The sequence below is a fragment of the Camelina sativa genome, chromosome 3 (genome assembly GCF_030686135.1).
Source record: "Camelina sativa cultivar CO46 ecotype springtype chromosome 3, ASM3068613v1".
In the NCBI taxonomy this organism is placed as follows: Eukaryota; Viridiplantae; Streptophyta; class Magnoliopsida; order Brassicales; family Brassicaceae; genus Camelina; species Camelina sativa.
The window spans coordinates 12,556,791-12,571,025 of NC_141882.1; the positions used below are offsets into that span (position 1 = coordinate 12,556,791).

General features: G+C 32.7%; 3 protein-coding genes and 1 long non-coding RNA gene across 5 annotated transcripts; 1 reads left to right on the top strand and 3 right to left on the bottom strand.

Moving 5' to 3' along the window:
- The first annotated feature begins 3,762 nt into the window (after nt 1-3,762).
- Nucleotides 3,763-5,835, top strand: LOC104776994 (GDSL esterase/lipase At1g29670). Its single transcript, XM_010501175.2, has 5 exons — nt 3,763-4,080; nt 4,207-4,331; nt 4,431-4,676; nt 5,117-5,369; nt 5,463-5,835. The coding sequence occupies exons 1-5, from the start codon at nt 3,837-3,839 to the stop codon at nt 5,684-5,686; spliced, it is 1,092 nt and encodes a 363-aa protein (XP_010499477.2). The 5' UTR covers nt 3,763-3,836; the 3' UTR covers nt 5,687-5,835.
- LOC104741552 (oil body-associated protein 2C) lies at nt 5,786-6,911 on the bottom strand. Its single transcript, XM_010462436.3, has 3 exons — nt 6,653-6,911; nt 6,362-6,559; nt 5,786-6,136 (listed from the first exon to the last, which is right to left on the bottom strand). The coding sequence occupies exons 1-3, from the start codon at nt 6,909-6,911 to the stop codon at nt 5,880-5,882; spliced, it is 714 nt and encodes a 237-aa protein (XP_010460738.2). The 3' UTR covers nt 5,786-5,879.
- Nucleotides 6,912-7,023: 112 nt separating this feature from the next.
- LOC104776995 (MACPF domain-containing protein CAD1) lies at nt 7,024-10,600 on the bottom strand. Of its 2 annotated transcripts, XM_010501176.2 has the most exons (6): nt 10,039-10,600; nt 9,076-9,314; nt 8,579-8,774; nt 8,288-8,471; nt 8,038-8,192; nt 7,024-7,951 (listed from the first exon to the last, which is right to left on the bottom strand). In XM_010501176.2, the coding sequence occupies exons 1-6, from the start codon at nt 10,324-10,326 to the stop codon at nt 7,316-7,318; spliced, it is 1,698 nt and encodes a 565-aa protein (XP_010499478.3). In that variant the 5' UTR covers nt 10,327-10,600; the 3' UTR covers nt 7,024-7,315. The 2 variants fall into 2 exon arrangements, with proteins under 2 accessions (XP_010499478.3, XP_019099268.1); XM_019243723.2 differs by lacking the exons at nt 9,076-9,314; nt 10,039-10,600 and having other exon boundaries at nt 8,288-8,461; nt 8,579-8,719.
- A 1,770-nt stretch (nt 10,601-12,370) lies between these two features.
- On the bottom strand, nt 12,371-12,985 carry LOC147946862 (uncharacterized). Its single transcript, XR_015586954.1, has 2 exons — nt 12,812-12,985; nt 12,371-12,716 (listed from the first exon to the last, which is right to left on the bottom strand). It is a non-coding gene; the product is annotated as an uncharacterized LOC147946862 (long non-coding RNA).
- Nucleotides 12,986-14,235: the final 1,250 nt, after the last annotated feature.

Sequence of the window (14,235 nt, forward strand, 5' to 3'; positions counted from 1 at the left end):
TGTTACTCGATTAGACTTTTACAAGTAATCTATATATATAAACTTAACTTTTTCTCTCTTCTCTTTCTTCCACGTCATCATCCACTTAAGCAATTATATATATATATATATATTTTTTTTTGCATTAAAAATTAATATTTTAAATATTCATTCATTACATATTTATTACTTATAATTATTAATAGTAAAAAATAAATAAAAAACGAATTAAGTAAAATTAATTAAATTTTAAAATAGTAAAAAAAATTAATATAATTTTTAGTAAATAATAAAAATAATAACTATATAAAAATGAATTAAGTAACATAAATGAAAAATTGTAAATAGTAAAAACAATACTATGAATTTTTTTAGTAATAATGCTATTATTCAAATTTTAACCAAACTGTGATCATTTTCCAAAATTTAGAATAGATTAATGAGTTTTAGAATGGAAGTAAGATTTTAATGCATGGTGAAGTAAAAAAATAATTTATGTAATTGTATTTATAAAATGCTAAACATAAAAATAAAATTGAAGTGAAACATTAGTTTCTATTTTTTAAGAAACATATACTACAAAGATTTATTATAAAATTTCACTTTTAAAGAAAAATAAAAGATTAATTACTCAACTCAACTTAAAAATTTTGATCAAAAATGAAGACATTGTAAGGGTCACACTTTTTTGGGAAAACTATGAAAAAGATTATTGAAAAAATAATCCATCTAAAAGAACAAAATCAATAGTCACAAAGTATAGAAAAATGATATATAAGCCGTTACAAAAAGTGACATGTTATTTGTGTAGCATATCTCAGAAGACATATTATCAACTAAAGTTACAATTCTATAACATGATAAAAAAGTAAAATATAAAACAAGGTTGAGATTTCATCAATTTTATCAAATGCTTTTAACCCAAAACCTTGGTACAAAAAACATATTTAAAGTACACTATATTTTTTTAGAATACGAAACTGAAGTTGCATCACAAAATTAACATCTGAAAATAACACATGAAATTTTAAAAAAATATGTAACTTGGATTAGTGAACGGATATTTATTATCGAGTTTAACCGTTTCACCATCTAAGCATTCTTGACTTTGTTGGAAATTCTATTATGGCACGTGATGCACTTGGACAACCCGTTGTAGCGACATAGTATTAAAAATGTTCACGAAATTTTGTATATTTGTATTTAATATGGGATATCGATATGTTTAAATGATCTCTATATTTAGGCCAACGATCGACATTTGACGTTAGAACTTTTAAAAATATGTTTTCGTGGGATATGAATATGGAATGAACTCTTATAGGGATAAAAGGTCAGAAGATTGAGGACTCTTTCAGTGAGGTTATTAAGTCATTTTTTTGTTACCATGTGATATATTGTTGATTTACCAAAAACACATTATTGCAACAGTAGACCATATATGTTATATAGATTTATATTTTAAACTTCAAATGATTATATATATATATATATTCAATGATTTTTATTGATAAAAAATTTTAAACTAAAATCCCGTGCAAATAGATATAACAAAGAGATATTATCTTCAACAATATATATGTTGTATATCACTTTGTAAAGTAAGTTTAGTGTTTATATAAATTTATACTAAAATTTTTGAATGATTATATTTGAACTCATAAATTTATATTGATAGAAAATATTTTAAATTAAAATCCCGCGTGTGCGCGGGTACAAATTCTAGTAAAATATAAATACATGTATCTGATGTGGAACAAATGTATGCTAATGTGTTTAGAAAAAAACAAAAAAATGCCTAGGTTACATTATTCAACTCTATATTCAAATATCTAGAATGAGAGAACTCAAGAAAAGTTAACGATTTATGAAATTTTTTTTCTTTATACAAAAAGAAATGCCTAAAATGATATTTTAATGACAGTTCAGGTCTTTTGTGATACCTTTTCCCTTTAATTAGTATACAAATTTCTCAAAAACATTGAATTCCTTACATAATCATATGTCTAAAAATATATATAGCCAAAAATTCAAAAAAGTAAAAGCTAAAATCTTTTTATTTACGATAAGCTCTCGTCTACGCTCACACGTTTTACTATCAAACTAGTATCTAGCTACGTAGTTTAAATTAAAAAAGAAAAAAAAAATGATTCGTTAATGACCAAAGCCTGGCAACAGCAACATTTTCATTAACGACAATCTATCCGTCATTAGATGACTCGAATGATTTAGTGACAAATTGACATCAAAATTTTAAGTTTGTATAGAAATAGAAGATTATGGCTCATCACTTACACTATCCGATCCGTTGTATTGAATCTCTTGAATACATCTTCGTAGATAACTTTTTATGTACTGTATATTATAAATATCCTCATAATTAACGATTGACAGTGTGATATTTTTTTCTCGTAAATCTTAATTTAACATCGTGACTTGGTGATCGATTATCAAAAAAAAAAAAAACATTGTGACTTGGTGTGTCTTGAACATCCCAAGATTCATTTCTTTTTTTCTTCATTTATCAACATAGTATATGTCTGGAAACTTCATATATACTATATCATAAAATAGAACAATAAACCACCAGCATGCATATATGTTCACATTTGAGTCGAATCCTTATACGTTATTGCCCAATCGTTGGCATCAGAATTAAAATTAACCTGAAAACATGCAAATCATACAATATAGTCATAAAATGTATAGTAACCTAAGCTAAGAGTTGCACCTGCGATTTTTTTTTGTTTTTTTTTTGTCCAAATTAAAACACCTAAGATCTTAAATGGAAATAGTTGGGAGGGAACATATGGAAGCACCACCGGCCTAGTTCAATTATGATACAAACAAAGTCGTTGATTTATTCACAAAGAATCCACCTTTCATTTATTGCCCAAACCTAATTCCTCACCTGTTTTTCTTTTCACCAATTCTTCTTCATTTCAAATAATTTGAGGGATACTTCAATTTAAGATATATACATACTACGGTTTGACAAAAAAAAAAGGTGTATACATACTACGTCTACAACTAATGAGAAATGACACCAAATAATACACGATTTTATTTCTTTTATGTATATATATAATTATTTTAATTGACGCATTTAATATCCAAATTATATGACAAAAGGTCGGAGTTTGTACGCGGAAAAAACTCTACAGCTAGCTGGTCAACTCTCAGAAGCACAAACGGCTTTGTCAAACCTACATACGACTCTTTCTTCAATCATATTTACTGCAAAATATCTCTTCTTTTTTTTTTTAATATAACCAGCTGCAAATTATCATTTTTTGTCTAAGATTTTTATAAATGATTTATGACAATTAGTTTCTTATAGATATTTAGAGTTTTAGGGGTAAATAAAATATCAATGGTGCCATGGTGGCAAAAATTATTTATGTTAGTATGGGTCATGACTGAAACGAGCTTGGTCGAAGTATCAGTGTCAAATAAAATCCTACTCTCTTCCAATATGTTTTAACTTTGATAATTAACTTTTCAGTTTTTTTGATTGGTTCTTCACAGTTCTCATAAGTTCCTTTTAATAATGATATGTAGTGTGTGATTACTGATTAGTGTCAATCCGGTTGTCGGCACTTACACATTTTATAAAATCGGATACAAAGCCCTTGATAAATCTTGATTTAGATTAATAAATGAGAAAAAAGTAAGTCGCATTTTATTGGACCCACCAATCTTAAAGTGACTAGTCCTACAAAAATTAAATCTACCAAAATCACAAATATCTCTCTATATATACACCCACAACTTCATTGGACTTCCTCACATTCACTACTCTTTCCTTGCATTATCAAATATCTTTTTCCTACTTAAAAAGGTTTTTCGGTTTTGAAATGGAGAGTTACCTAAGAAAATGTTGTGTAGTGTTTGTTTTGTTGAGCTTCGGTTTTAGTGTAGTAAAAGCACAAGCACAAGCTCAAGTTCCATGTTTCTTCGTTTTTGGTGACTCTTTGGTTGACAATGGAAACAACAACGGTCTTGTTTCTTTTGCAAGAGCCAACTACTTCCCTTACGGTATCGATTTCGGCGGCCCCACCGGCCGTTTCTCCAACGGCAAGACCACCGTTGACGAGATCGGTATGCATACTTTGTTACAGTCTATCTTCCCTTTATAACTACGTAGCTAATCACATAGTCTACGCGATTAGAATGTTAACAGTCATAATCTAACATGGTTTTGATGATTCTTGGTGATAAATGAAGCTGAGTTACTTGGATTTAATGGCTACATTCCTGCGTATAATTCTGTAAGTGGTCGGCAAATACTCTCCGGTGTTAACTACGCGTCAGCAGCTGCTGGAATCCGAGAAGAAACCGGTCGACAATTGGTAAATAAATCACAAAAACACTTTCTCTCAACTCTCTAAATTCATTCATTAAAAAGTTCTAATCATTGTATTCCTTTTTTTTTTTTTTGAAAAATGAAGGGACAAAGGATAAGCTTTAGTGGGCAAGTTAGGAACTACCAGAGCACTGTATCACAAGTTGTGCAGCTACTAGGAGACGAGACACGTGCAGCTGATTACCTCAAGAGATGTATTTACTCTGTTGGTTTAGGAAGCAACGATTATCTCAACAACTACTTCATGCCTACGTTTTACTCTTCTAGCAGACAGTTCACACCCGAACAATATGCCGACGATCTCATCAGTCGTTACAGCACTCAGCTTAATGTACGTTTTTACTTATGGCGACTCTATCTCTGTTTTTTTTTTTTTTTTTTTAAATTAGATTTTAATTGACACAAAGGTTTGGCTTTCTCGAGTTGCCCATTTAGTAGTGATGATAGTCATGTTTCTAGACGTCGGTTTGGTCCATCTCATGAAAATACGATTTTTGTTTTAATGAAAATATGTCCTTCTGCGTAGAGAATGAGAAAAATTGTAATTTATAGTACAAGTTAAAGTATCAGACCAATAAAGCCAATTCCAGTCTTAACTCGTATTCAGTTTATAGTCTGCGCGGAGAATAAGCTTTTTCCAATTCCGATCTTGTGAGAACCTTTTTGGAAAATAATCTAAAATCTGTGCAGTAAATTTTCTTTAATTTTGTAAAATTTGTATATCGGTAAACTTACTAGTTTCACTATCATATTTTTGGGGGTATTGTGCAGGCACTATACAACTATGGGGCTCGAAAGTTTGCATTGAGCGGAGTTGGAGCAGTCGGTTGTAGTCCAAATGCGCTCGCGGGCAGCCGTGATGGTAGGACTTGCGTTGAACGCATCAACTCAGCAAACCAAATCTTTAACAACAAGCTCAAATCGCTCGTTGATCAGCTTAACAACAACCATCCTGATGCAAAGTTCATCTACATCAATGCTTATGGCATTTTTCAGGACATGATCACAAACCCTGCTAGATTTGGTATGTACACACACACAAGCGTGTGTTTTGTTTTTCAATGTTAAAGACACAAAACTTGATATTAGTTTGGTCGGAAATGCTTTTTGAATTCAGGGTTTAGGGTAACGAACGCTGGATGTTGCGGTATCGGGAGGAATGCTGGTCAGATCACATGTTTACCGGGACAAAGACCGTGTAACAACCGAAACGCGTATGTGTTCTGGGACTCATTTCACCCGACTGAAGCTGCAAATGTGATTATCGCAAGGAGATCATACAACGCACAATCGCCTTCAGACGCTTACCCTATGGATATTTCAAGGTTGGCACAGCTTTGAAGAAACAGAGTAAAAAATAAGAACTAAAGTTCCACAAACCAATGTGTGATCTTGTTGTATACCGTACCACTTTTTTACTATCTTCTTGAAGTATTGAAATCGAGTAAAACATTATTATTATTCTATATACATTATAAGTTATAACACGATTTCCATACTGGTTCATCACTAGTATATCATGAGAGGACATTCTTCACGGAAATTGCGCATTACGGTTCATTTCGACAGTCATGATATCGAGTACAAAACACTTACCATGTTGCTTCCAGTAATCAGCCATCGGATTGATCCACTCCGGTTCAGCAATCTCGGCCCTCTTGTCCTTCAATTCATCTGTCGAAATGTTGTACTTCTCATCTCTTCTCTTCACCAACTCCGGCCTTAATACCCCTTGCCCCGCCCCCTGAGGTGACATCATCAGTTCGGGTGCACCCATTGGTAACTTGTCACCTACAGAAACACACACAATAACCAATGATTGGTCTGGCCAAACTAAACCGGACAAAATCGAACCCACTTCACCACTATAAATTTTGTGATTCTGATTAATGTTTAGTTGTTTTAACCGATTAATCTGGAGAACCTAATTGTTTAACCATACGATTTATGGATGTATTAACTAACAGAAACGGTTTTAGGTCGCTATTATAGCCGATATTTATATCAGAGACGTACCTCGGTCTATCTGCCAGGTGCACCAAAACTTTCCGTACGTTTTGGCCATGTTCTTGAGCTCCGGAGCAGCCACAACCTCTGGCAATCGTGGATAAGCCCACGAGCCTGACTTAACCTCGTAAGCATGAGAGTGCCAAAGCTTTTGCTCATCTTGAGGAAGACTTTCGTATAATCGGTCCGATATAACATATTCAATTCCTATTAAAACCGACTTTAGTGTATATTTTCAAACTTAGGCATCCAATGTAAGCGTAAACTAACGATATGAAAAGAAAGAAAAAAAAACAGTACCGATGAGAGGTGCATCCGAACGATCAGAGGCATATACGGCACACTGAAGGAACTCGTCGTTGACTCGGTGGACGTAGTGGTGAGTCTCTATTTGCCGGAACATGTCGCTACCATATATTGCGAACGTAGAGACATGACAGTTCATCTGCTTCACTGGCAATCGCCGCTGCATGATCGTCGATCCAGCATCAATCACACGTGTTGAAAACGTCACCGGACCTCCAGGAGGAACCTGATCGTCGCCACCGCTCGAAGCCATCCTTGATTTTTCTTAACTTTGTTCAACTTTTGTTTTTTAAGTATATGGTTTCATGATTAGATTATATGTATAATCTTTTTTTCTAAGATTATTATGATACATGGCATGCAAATTTCACAGAAACGTGTCACTAAACGGCCGTCCATCGACCATGTGTTGAGTCCAACTACAATGTACATTCCTCTCTGATTTAAATTAAAATCGTCTACAAAACCCAACCGGACAAAAATTCAACCAAACCAAAACCAAACCAAACTAATGAAAAACCGAACCGAACCGAACGGTTCCCAAAAGCAACCGGACACATGTACAAGAAAAAAGATTCGCTGTGCAAAGAATGCTGACGTGAAAAATATTTTGATATTTTCCGGCGGCCGGAAAAAACGAGAACTCATCTAAATCTCTCAATAATTTAGCAACGAATACTTCACACGCAATACAATCTTACCCTTTTCAACGCCTAGCTTTGCTCCAGTGACTAGCCAATGTCCAGGCAAATCCTGTGGTCCTTTCAACATCTCTGATGAATCCACGATCTTGGCCAGTTTCCCTGACTGTCCTGACACGTCCTCTCTCTTTTCCTCAGTCGAACTCGATGTAGATGGACCTCCTGGTTCAAGTCTCCCTGAGGAAGCAACCGGAGTATGGTCCCAGACGGATCGTCTTATTGTACAACCGGGGACTTTAGAGAAGAGTAATTTCAAATGCAAAACGTTTTTTGATCCGAATTCCCAAACCCCAAGCTGTGCTCCGGTGACAATGTGAACTCCCGAGAGATCGCCGATGTGTGTCTCAGTGTGTTCTATAGGCGAGGTGCTTACGTGAGAGAAGTTCTTCCATTTAATTGGCTCGAACCAGCGGCTATCTTGCTCCTCTGGTCCTTGCCATTTCGGTGCACCTATTGGCACGTGAGAGTCCCAATGTGGCTGCAGTATCTTGGGGAGAGAGACTAAGTGTTGTAAATGAATAGAAAGACGGTTTTGTTTGCTTCCTTCTAGGCTCAGCCTGAGACCTGTCACCGGTTTACGCCCTACCGTTACCTGAACATACCCAAACACAATATGTTTAGTTTCATCCATAAACCGAACGATGTAACTAAACAAATGAATTGGTCCCTCTGAGTTACCTGATCAGCGCTGATGAATAGTTTGGGACCCATTAAGCTGAAATGAAGAGAAGGACACACAGGTTCTTTACGTTGGAGGTTACTCTGTTCAGGAGCCCAAGCTCGAGCTATTTGGAAATCCAAGAAGTACTGTAAATCTTCAATAGGAGGCTTATCTGGTAAAGAACATCAAGAGTTTTGTTATGTTTATGAAAGTGTAAACAGGTGGTTACGAACATTACTAAGTTCAATTTTTTTGATAGAAACTCACATTCCAAGTAAAGTTCGATAGCACGAGTCAAATGCCGTAGACCAGGCACACCCTCGAGCAGAGAAACAATAGGAGTAAAAGTCATGTTGATAATGTCTGGAGCTGCTGGTACTGTCTCAGACCATCGAGCATGGCTTTGTTCAAGATCGTCGCCTCCTCTTCGCCTAAATATTACTGTGATATCCTACAGGAGAGAGCTTTTTCAGCTAAAATCTTCGTTTACCATAGTTAGAGGGAATGAATTTTGATAAACAGGAGTAATCTCGCCATGGCCCGTGACGTCTTACTAACCTTGTCTTTGTATTTTAAGGGGCCGGTAATAGACTGACTCTCTGCTTCATGAAACCTGTGCTCCATCATGTCATTCACGTAGTTTTCGATTTCAGATACCGGTAAAGGAGAAGACTGATGTTGTCTAATGTAAACTACGTCTCTTCCACCAATGGTCACGGAAGTTACAATATGTGTGCCGTAATTTTCAATAAAGCTGCACCAAATGAGTAAATGGGGAAACAACATAAGAATTATGAAATGTCATCAAGAACCACATCAAGTGTAGCTTTCACACTCAGCAAAGCTTCCTCTTCACCAGAATTCTTAAATCTTTTCTTTCATTTGGCCACAGAAACTATGTGTTCGGTCAAGACAACAAGAGGAAACTGACTACTCTAAATTAGTTCTCAAACATTCCACCGGTGTGAACCTTAAGAGATTATAAACATCTAGACCAGCGAGACCAGAACATACAGAACAGCAGAAAACACAGTGTATTTAAGAGAGGAATATACCTAGCTAAGGAAGCGGGATCCCATGAGGAAGGAACAGCGCGCCTGATCTCGTTACGCAAAACCAATGTAAGCTTTGCCAATTTGACTTCATAAAGCGGTATAAAGTATCCAACCAGTGCAAGAGATTTTGTGGATGCTGCATCGACTTGCCAAGAACCCGTGTAATTGAACATCGCGTTAAAACATCCTAGTGGTATGTTCCCTTTTACACCTGCTCTCTCATTGAAATATTCTGCCATCTGCCAAAAAAGGTATATCTGATAAATAACCAGAAGCAAGACAGTATTTTTTCCACTGAGACACCTAAACTTCAATACTCATTTTGACCCCCACTATCTTTACCAGAAAGCCAAATAAACCAAGAACACCAGTAAAAGAAACAGTATTGATCAGCACAATAACTCGATATAACTATCTCTGTTCTAAAATTTCCCTAAGCTTCTGACTTGATCAAACTACAATTGCCTCAGTCAAGTGGAAGCTCGATGTAAAGCTTCCATATTGAGAAAAGTCCAAAGTTAATTAGGGTCCTATGAGCTAGTGGTTCCATAAATCCACAGACACACCTAAACTCCAATACTCAATCTAAGAAACAGTGTAAGTGCCCAATACTCCAATACTCCAATACACGTAAAACCATATAAAACCAAGAACACCAATATAAGAAACAGCATTTGATCAGCACAAATGCCCGATACAGCTATATCTGTTCTGAAATTTCCCTAAGCTACTGACTTAATCAAACTACAATTGCCTCAGCCAAGTTAAAACTCAATGTAAAGCTTCCAAATTTAGAAAAGTCCAAATTTAATCAGGGTCCTCTAAGCCAGTGGTTCCACAACAAAATACACAGATCACATCTAACTGTATATGCGTAATCAAGACAAAAGACAAAAAAAAAAAAAGGGCTAAACTCTAACAATGGCATTTCAAAACACAAGTTAACTGCTGAAAAAGATGAACCTGATGGAAGCTGCAAACAGGGATCCTCTGAATACTATTTCTGCCTCGTGAACACTCAATATCAGAAGGGACATTAGGAAGAAGGTATCCATCAGACAACTCAAGATCTCTGTTTTGACCTTCTTCGATACGAACAAGTCTTGACCCAGGAGCTCCTTTGCAGTAGAGAAGCCGAACATCAGATGTAACATCGAAACCACGACCCAGAGCTTGGATCGCATTACGGAGCGTCGTGGTCAAAGCTTCCGAGCTAATAACGCTAAAGTTTCCTCCTTTACGATTCTCCATTTAAGGCACACACGAAAAAAAAGACAAAACCTTTTGAGACTAAATCTTAGAAATCGATGATTGACGATTACAACAAACTCATCTAGGGTTCGTGAGGGAAGATGGAGTTTTTGAGCTTTCGATCGATTTTTTTTTTTAGCCTCTCATCAACACCATTTCTGAAATGGTGTTGACTCTCCAATAATCGAAGAAACCGCGTTTCAGATTTTTTTTTTCCTTTTTTTTTTTTTTTTTTTTTGTTCTGTGTGATATCAAGAATATTCTTGGGTTGACTGGTCTTTTATTTGTCTTTGGTTTACTAATAATTAGATCCTTTCTTCATTTCCAGACAAATTCTTTGACTTTATGTTTTTAATGTCCCTTTTTTCATGGGTTTTTAATATAATCATGTCTTTATTCTTGAAATTGAGCATATGCTTTTTCCTTTTTCTTTATTTTTTATTCTTAAGACTATGTGTATAAATGGTAACACTAAAAAAAATACTTCAAGTCGAATTTAACCAGATTCAATAATTCTACGGTTATCATATACACTAGATTTTAACGATTTTATTTGTAACTCAAAAATTTAAATTTTAAATACTATTTATTTGTTAATCTTTGTTTAGTATTTAAATTTATATAATTATATTTGCATTATTAATTTTATAATTTAACACACGGTATATCGATAATTTGATTTATTTTACATATATTTAGTTTAATCAATTTAATTAAATATGTCTATTACTTTAATATAAGAAGCTATCCCAAGTTTATGCAATTTCTAATTGTTTTTCTTCTATTTTTGATATTAACAGTGTTAACAAAATAATGAAATGATGTTTTAGCGGTATAACATCGAGTTAATGGTATTTTAACTTTTTAAAAGTTATTATTTTATAAAATAAAAAACCGGAATAAACCAAATATAAAATTTATAAACTTGAATGTTTGATAAATCAAAGCTCTCTGCTCATTCGTATTCAAAATCAATAGGATTTTATTTTAATGTTTGGATATTATAATTTATTACAAAATTATGAGAAACTGTTACATAGATGATTTTATCATGAGCAATTTCTTCCAACCCTAGGATTCAAATCATAGACCAATAATTAACTTTTGGTCAACCATTGGGCTAAGAGGTTTCCATGAAACCAATAAGGTTAAAAGATAAAAAATATTTAAAACTTTCTTAATAAGGTTAAATATTCTCAAATTTATATATTTTCTGTTACTTTATATTTTTGTTTAAGAAAAAGAAAGTTTAAAACAAAATATATAATGTAGATTAATACTTATTTGTTAGTATATTAATATTTAATTAGTTTCTTAATTTCATTATAAAAAAATTAAAATCTTAACGAATCACGTGACGTGTATCACAATCAGATTAATTTCTAATTTTTGAAACCCAACTTTATATAAAAGAATAGATTAGGATCCGCTTGATGTGCGGGTTTTAAAATTATCAAATATAATAAAAGTCAACGTAATATATATACTAAATTTTATTATAAATATAACTATTTTGGGAATATATAAATTTGTCCTGTGAGATGCTTTTTAATACATTTATGTGTATTTTTCTATTTTAAACTTTTTGTAACAATTATCGCAATAATCCAAATTTAGATTATCAAATGCCAAATATTCATCATTATTTTAGATTATTACTGCCAAATCTTAAAAACGTGATTTCATAATCTCACCTAAGAATATATGAACAATTTTTATATTCACTCTTTATTAGTTTAGCCAATGAAAATAGAACAATATGTCATGTAATATCTATATTTAAGAATTAAAGAAAAAAACCTAGTAAAACAAAGGAAATTAAGGTAACAAAACATGTATACTTATTGACATCATTGTAAAATAAAATCATCAATAACTAACCACTCTTTTATAAATTTGAACAAATATATATTCTTTTAATTTTAAAATCTAAACCATAACCAATATTTTATAAATCCAAACCGACATATAATTTCATTTAATTAAACCTAGACTAACATATAATTTTGTTTACTTGACATATCTAAACTAATTGTTCTTTGTAAACCCAAACGACATGTAATTTCATTAAATTGTAAGATATAAACCCTAATCCTCTTTTACAAAGCATTGGCTAGGAGGATCGCGGGAGCATACAAAGCTTAATCTTTGCATTCAAAACAAAAGAAACAATTCAATTCCCATTGAAACGAATCAGAACAAGCTCATGGCACAATCTCTTTCTCAGCAGCTCGGTTCTTAAAATTATTTCTCAAACTGCCTAACAAATATACTCTCAGAGGCTGGTGGATGTAAAATCTGTAATCGAAAACAGCCAGCCTTGAGAGTTGTTTCACTAAACTTATCTTGGAATTTTCAATCAGCAAGATCTTTGAATCCATAAGCGCCACCTGCAAATCATCAGTACACACTACGCACTTTAATTTTTGAGAACAAATATATTTTATCCGGTTGTTAACCAAAAGTCAGATGATTAGAAATGGACCTTGTCTTTGTCTTCTGATTGCAGAAGCTTGATGGACTCCAATACTACATCATCATCAGTTGCTCTATAGATTATTCCATTGAGAGAAACTAGTAAAATGGTTTGTTATGAAAGCTTGTTCGTTTATTGAACTTAGAAGACAGACGGAGAGTACAACAAACAGAGATATAAAACAAGAGAACTGTTGTAGCTTAACCAATTTAAACATAGTAAACCATACCTAAACCGGATATGATAAACCAATATAGTTCGACCAATAAAGTCACCAAACCACTCGGTGGAGCATGTCTAATATTAAAATTTTCTTTCTTTTCTCCAGCATGTAATGAATATCTCCACTTCAAAAAGAGATATTCATTTTGATCCAATATATCAGATTAAAATGGACCAAAATGTGTATATATAATTTGTTAGAAATAGAAAAATAGCTATTTGAACAAAAAAGAACTAATTCAGTATACTAATTACTTACAGATATATAATACGTAATTGACTTTTGTTTTAACATAAACTAATATTGGTTTTTTTGTCTAGACCGACACAATTTTTCTTGTTTTTATCTGACAAAACAAATCTATCATCTTCTTCGTCTTTGTTTTATCCCGTCCATTGCGATATCTCCGCCCATCTTGATTTTTAGTCAATCGATATTATCATCTTTATTTGTCAGAATTCGTCTACGAAAAAGTGTAAAACTTTTCTGATGAAAAAATAGGAGACATCATTATTAAGTTTTGATTTTTGGCATATCTAAAACACGAAAGAGTGTTTATTGATTAGGCCGATTGTTTAGGAAATGTCTGTATGGAGAAAATATTGTTTTGTAAAATTGGAAACTTAATATTAATTAAATTAATTATAAACTTAATACTTAATGTTAAAGGGAGCGGTTATGATTGTTTTGAAAATTTTATTAGGATAGGAAATCTTGTTTCCAAAAATCAAAACTCAATATTAATTAATTAAATAAAAAACAAATGAATAATTAATGTCAATGGCATGCTTGTAAATAGGTTTGAACTTGAGGATTTATTTCATAAATGTCTCCAAAAATGTATATATATATTAATTATAAACTTAATACTTAATGTTAAAGGGAGCAGTTATTGTTTTGGAAATTTTATTAGGATATGAAATCTTGTTTCCAAAAATCAAAACTCAATATTAATTAATTAAATCAAAAATTAATGAATAATTAATGTCAATGGCATGCTTGTAAATAGGTTTGAACTTGAGGATTTATTTCATTAATGTCTCCATATATATATATATATCTTAGGATTTAACCCGCGGTATACCGCGAGACTATATTTTTGATTTTTAAATATTTAAAATACGTATATATTATATTTTTTGTTATTTATCTATTGTTTTATTAATTTTTAAATTATATACGTATAACTATTTATTAATTTACGGGACAA

What these genes read in the sequence shown, in the direction of transcription:
- LOC104741552 (XM_010462436.3), bottom strand. Translation starts at nt 6,911, where the DNA reads ATGGCTTCGAGCGGTGGCGACGATCAGGTTCCTCCTGGAGGTCCGGTG. An exon ending in TTCGGATGCACCTCTCATCG is followed by an intron (nt 6,560 to 6,652) that starts GTACTGTTTTTT and finishes CGGTTTTAATAG; the next exon opens with GAATTGAATATGTTATATCG. An exon ending in CACCTGGCAGATAGACCGAG is followed by an intron (nt 6,137 to 6,361) that starts GTACGTCTCTGA and finishes GTGTTTCTGTAG; the next exon opens with GTGACAAGTTACCAATGGGT.
- LOC104776994 (XM_010501175.2), top strand. Translation starts at nt 3,837, where the DNA reads ATGGAGAGTTACCTAAGAAAATGTTGTGTAGTGTTTGTTTTGTTGAGC. An exon ending in AAGAAACCGGTCGACAATTG is followed by an intron (nt 4,332 to 4,430) that starts GTAAATAAATCA and finishes TGAAAAATGAAG; the next exon opens with GGACAAAGGATAAGCTTTAG. An exon ending in CACAAACCCTGCTAGATTTG is followed by an intron (nt 5,370 to 5,462) that starts GTATGTACACAC and finishes TTTTGAATTCAG; the next exon opens with GGTTTAGGGTAACGAACGCT.
- LOC104776995 (XM_010501176.2), bottom strand. Translation starts at nt 10,326, where the DNA reads ATGGAGAATCGTAAAGGAGGAAACTTTAGCGTTATTAGCTCGGAAGCT. An exon ending in CTGTTTGCAGCTTCCATCAG is followed by an intron (nt 9,315 to 10,038) that starts GTTCATCTTTTT and finishes CTTTTTTGGCAG; the next exon opens with ATGGCAGAATATTTCAATGA. An exon ending in TATTCATCAGCGCTGATCAG is followed by an intron (nt 7,952 to 8,037) that starts GTAACTCAGAGG and finishes GGGTATGTTCAG; the next exon opens with GTAACGGTAGGGCGTAAACC.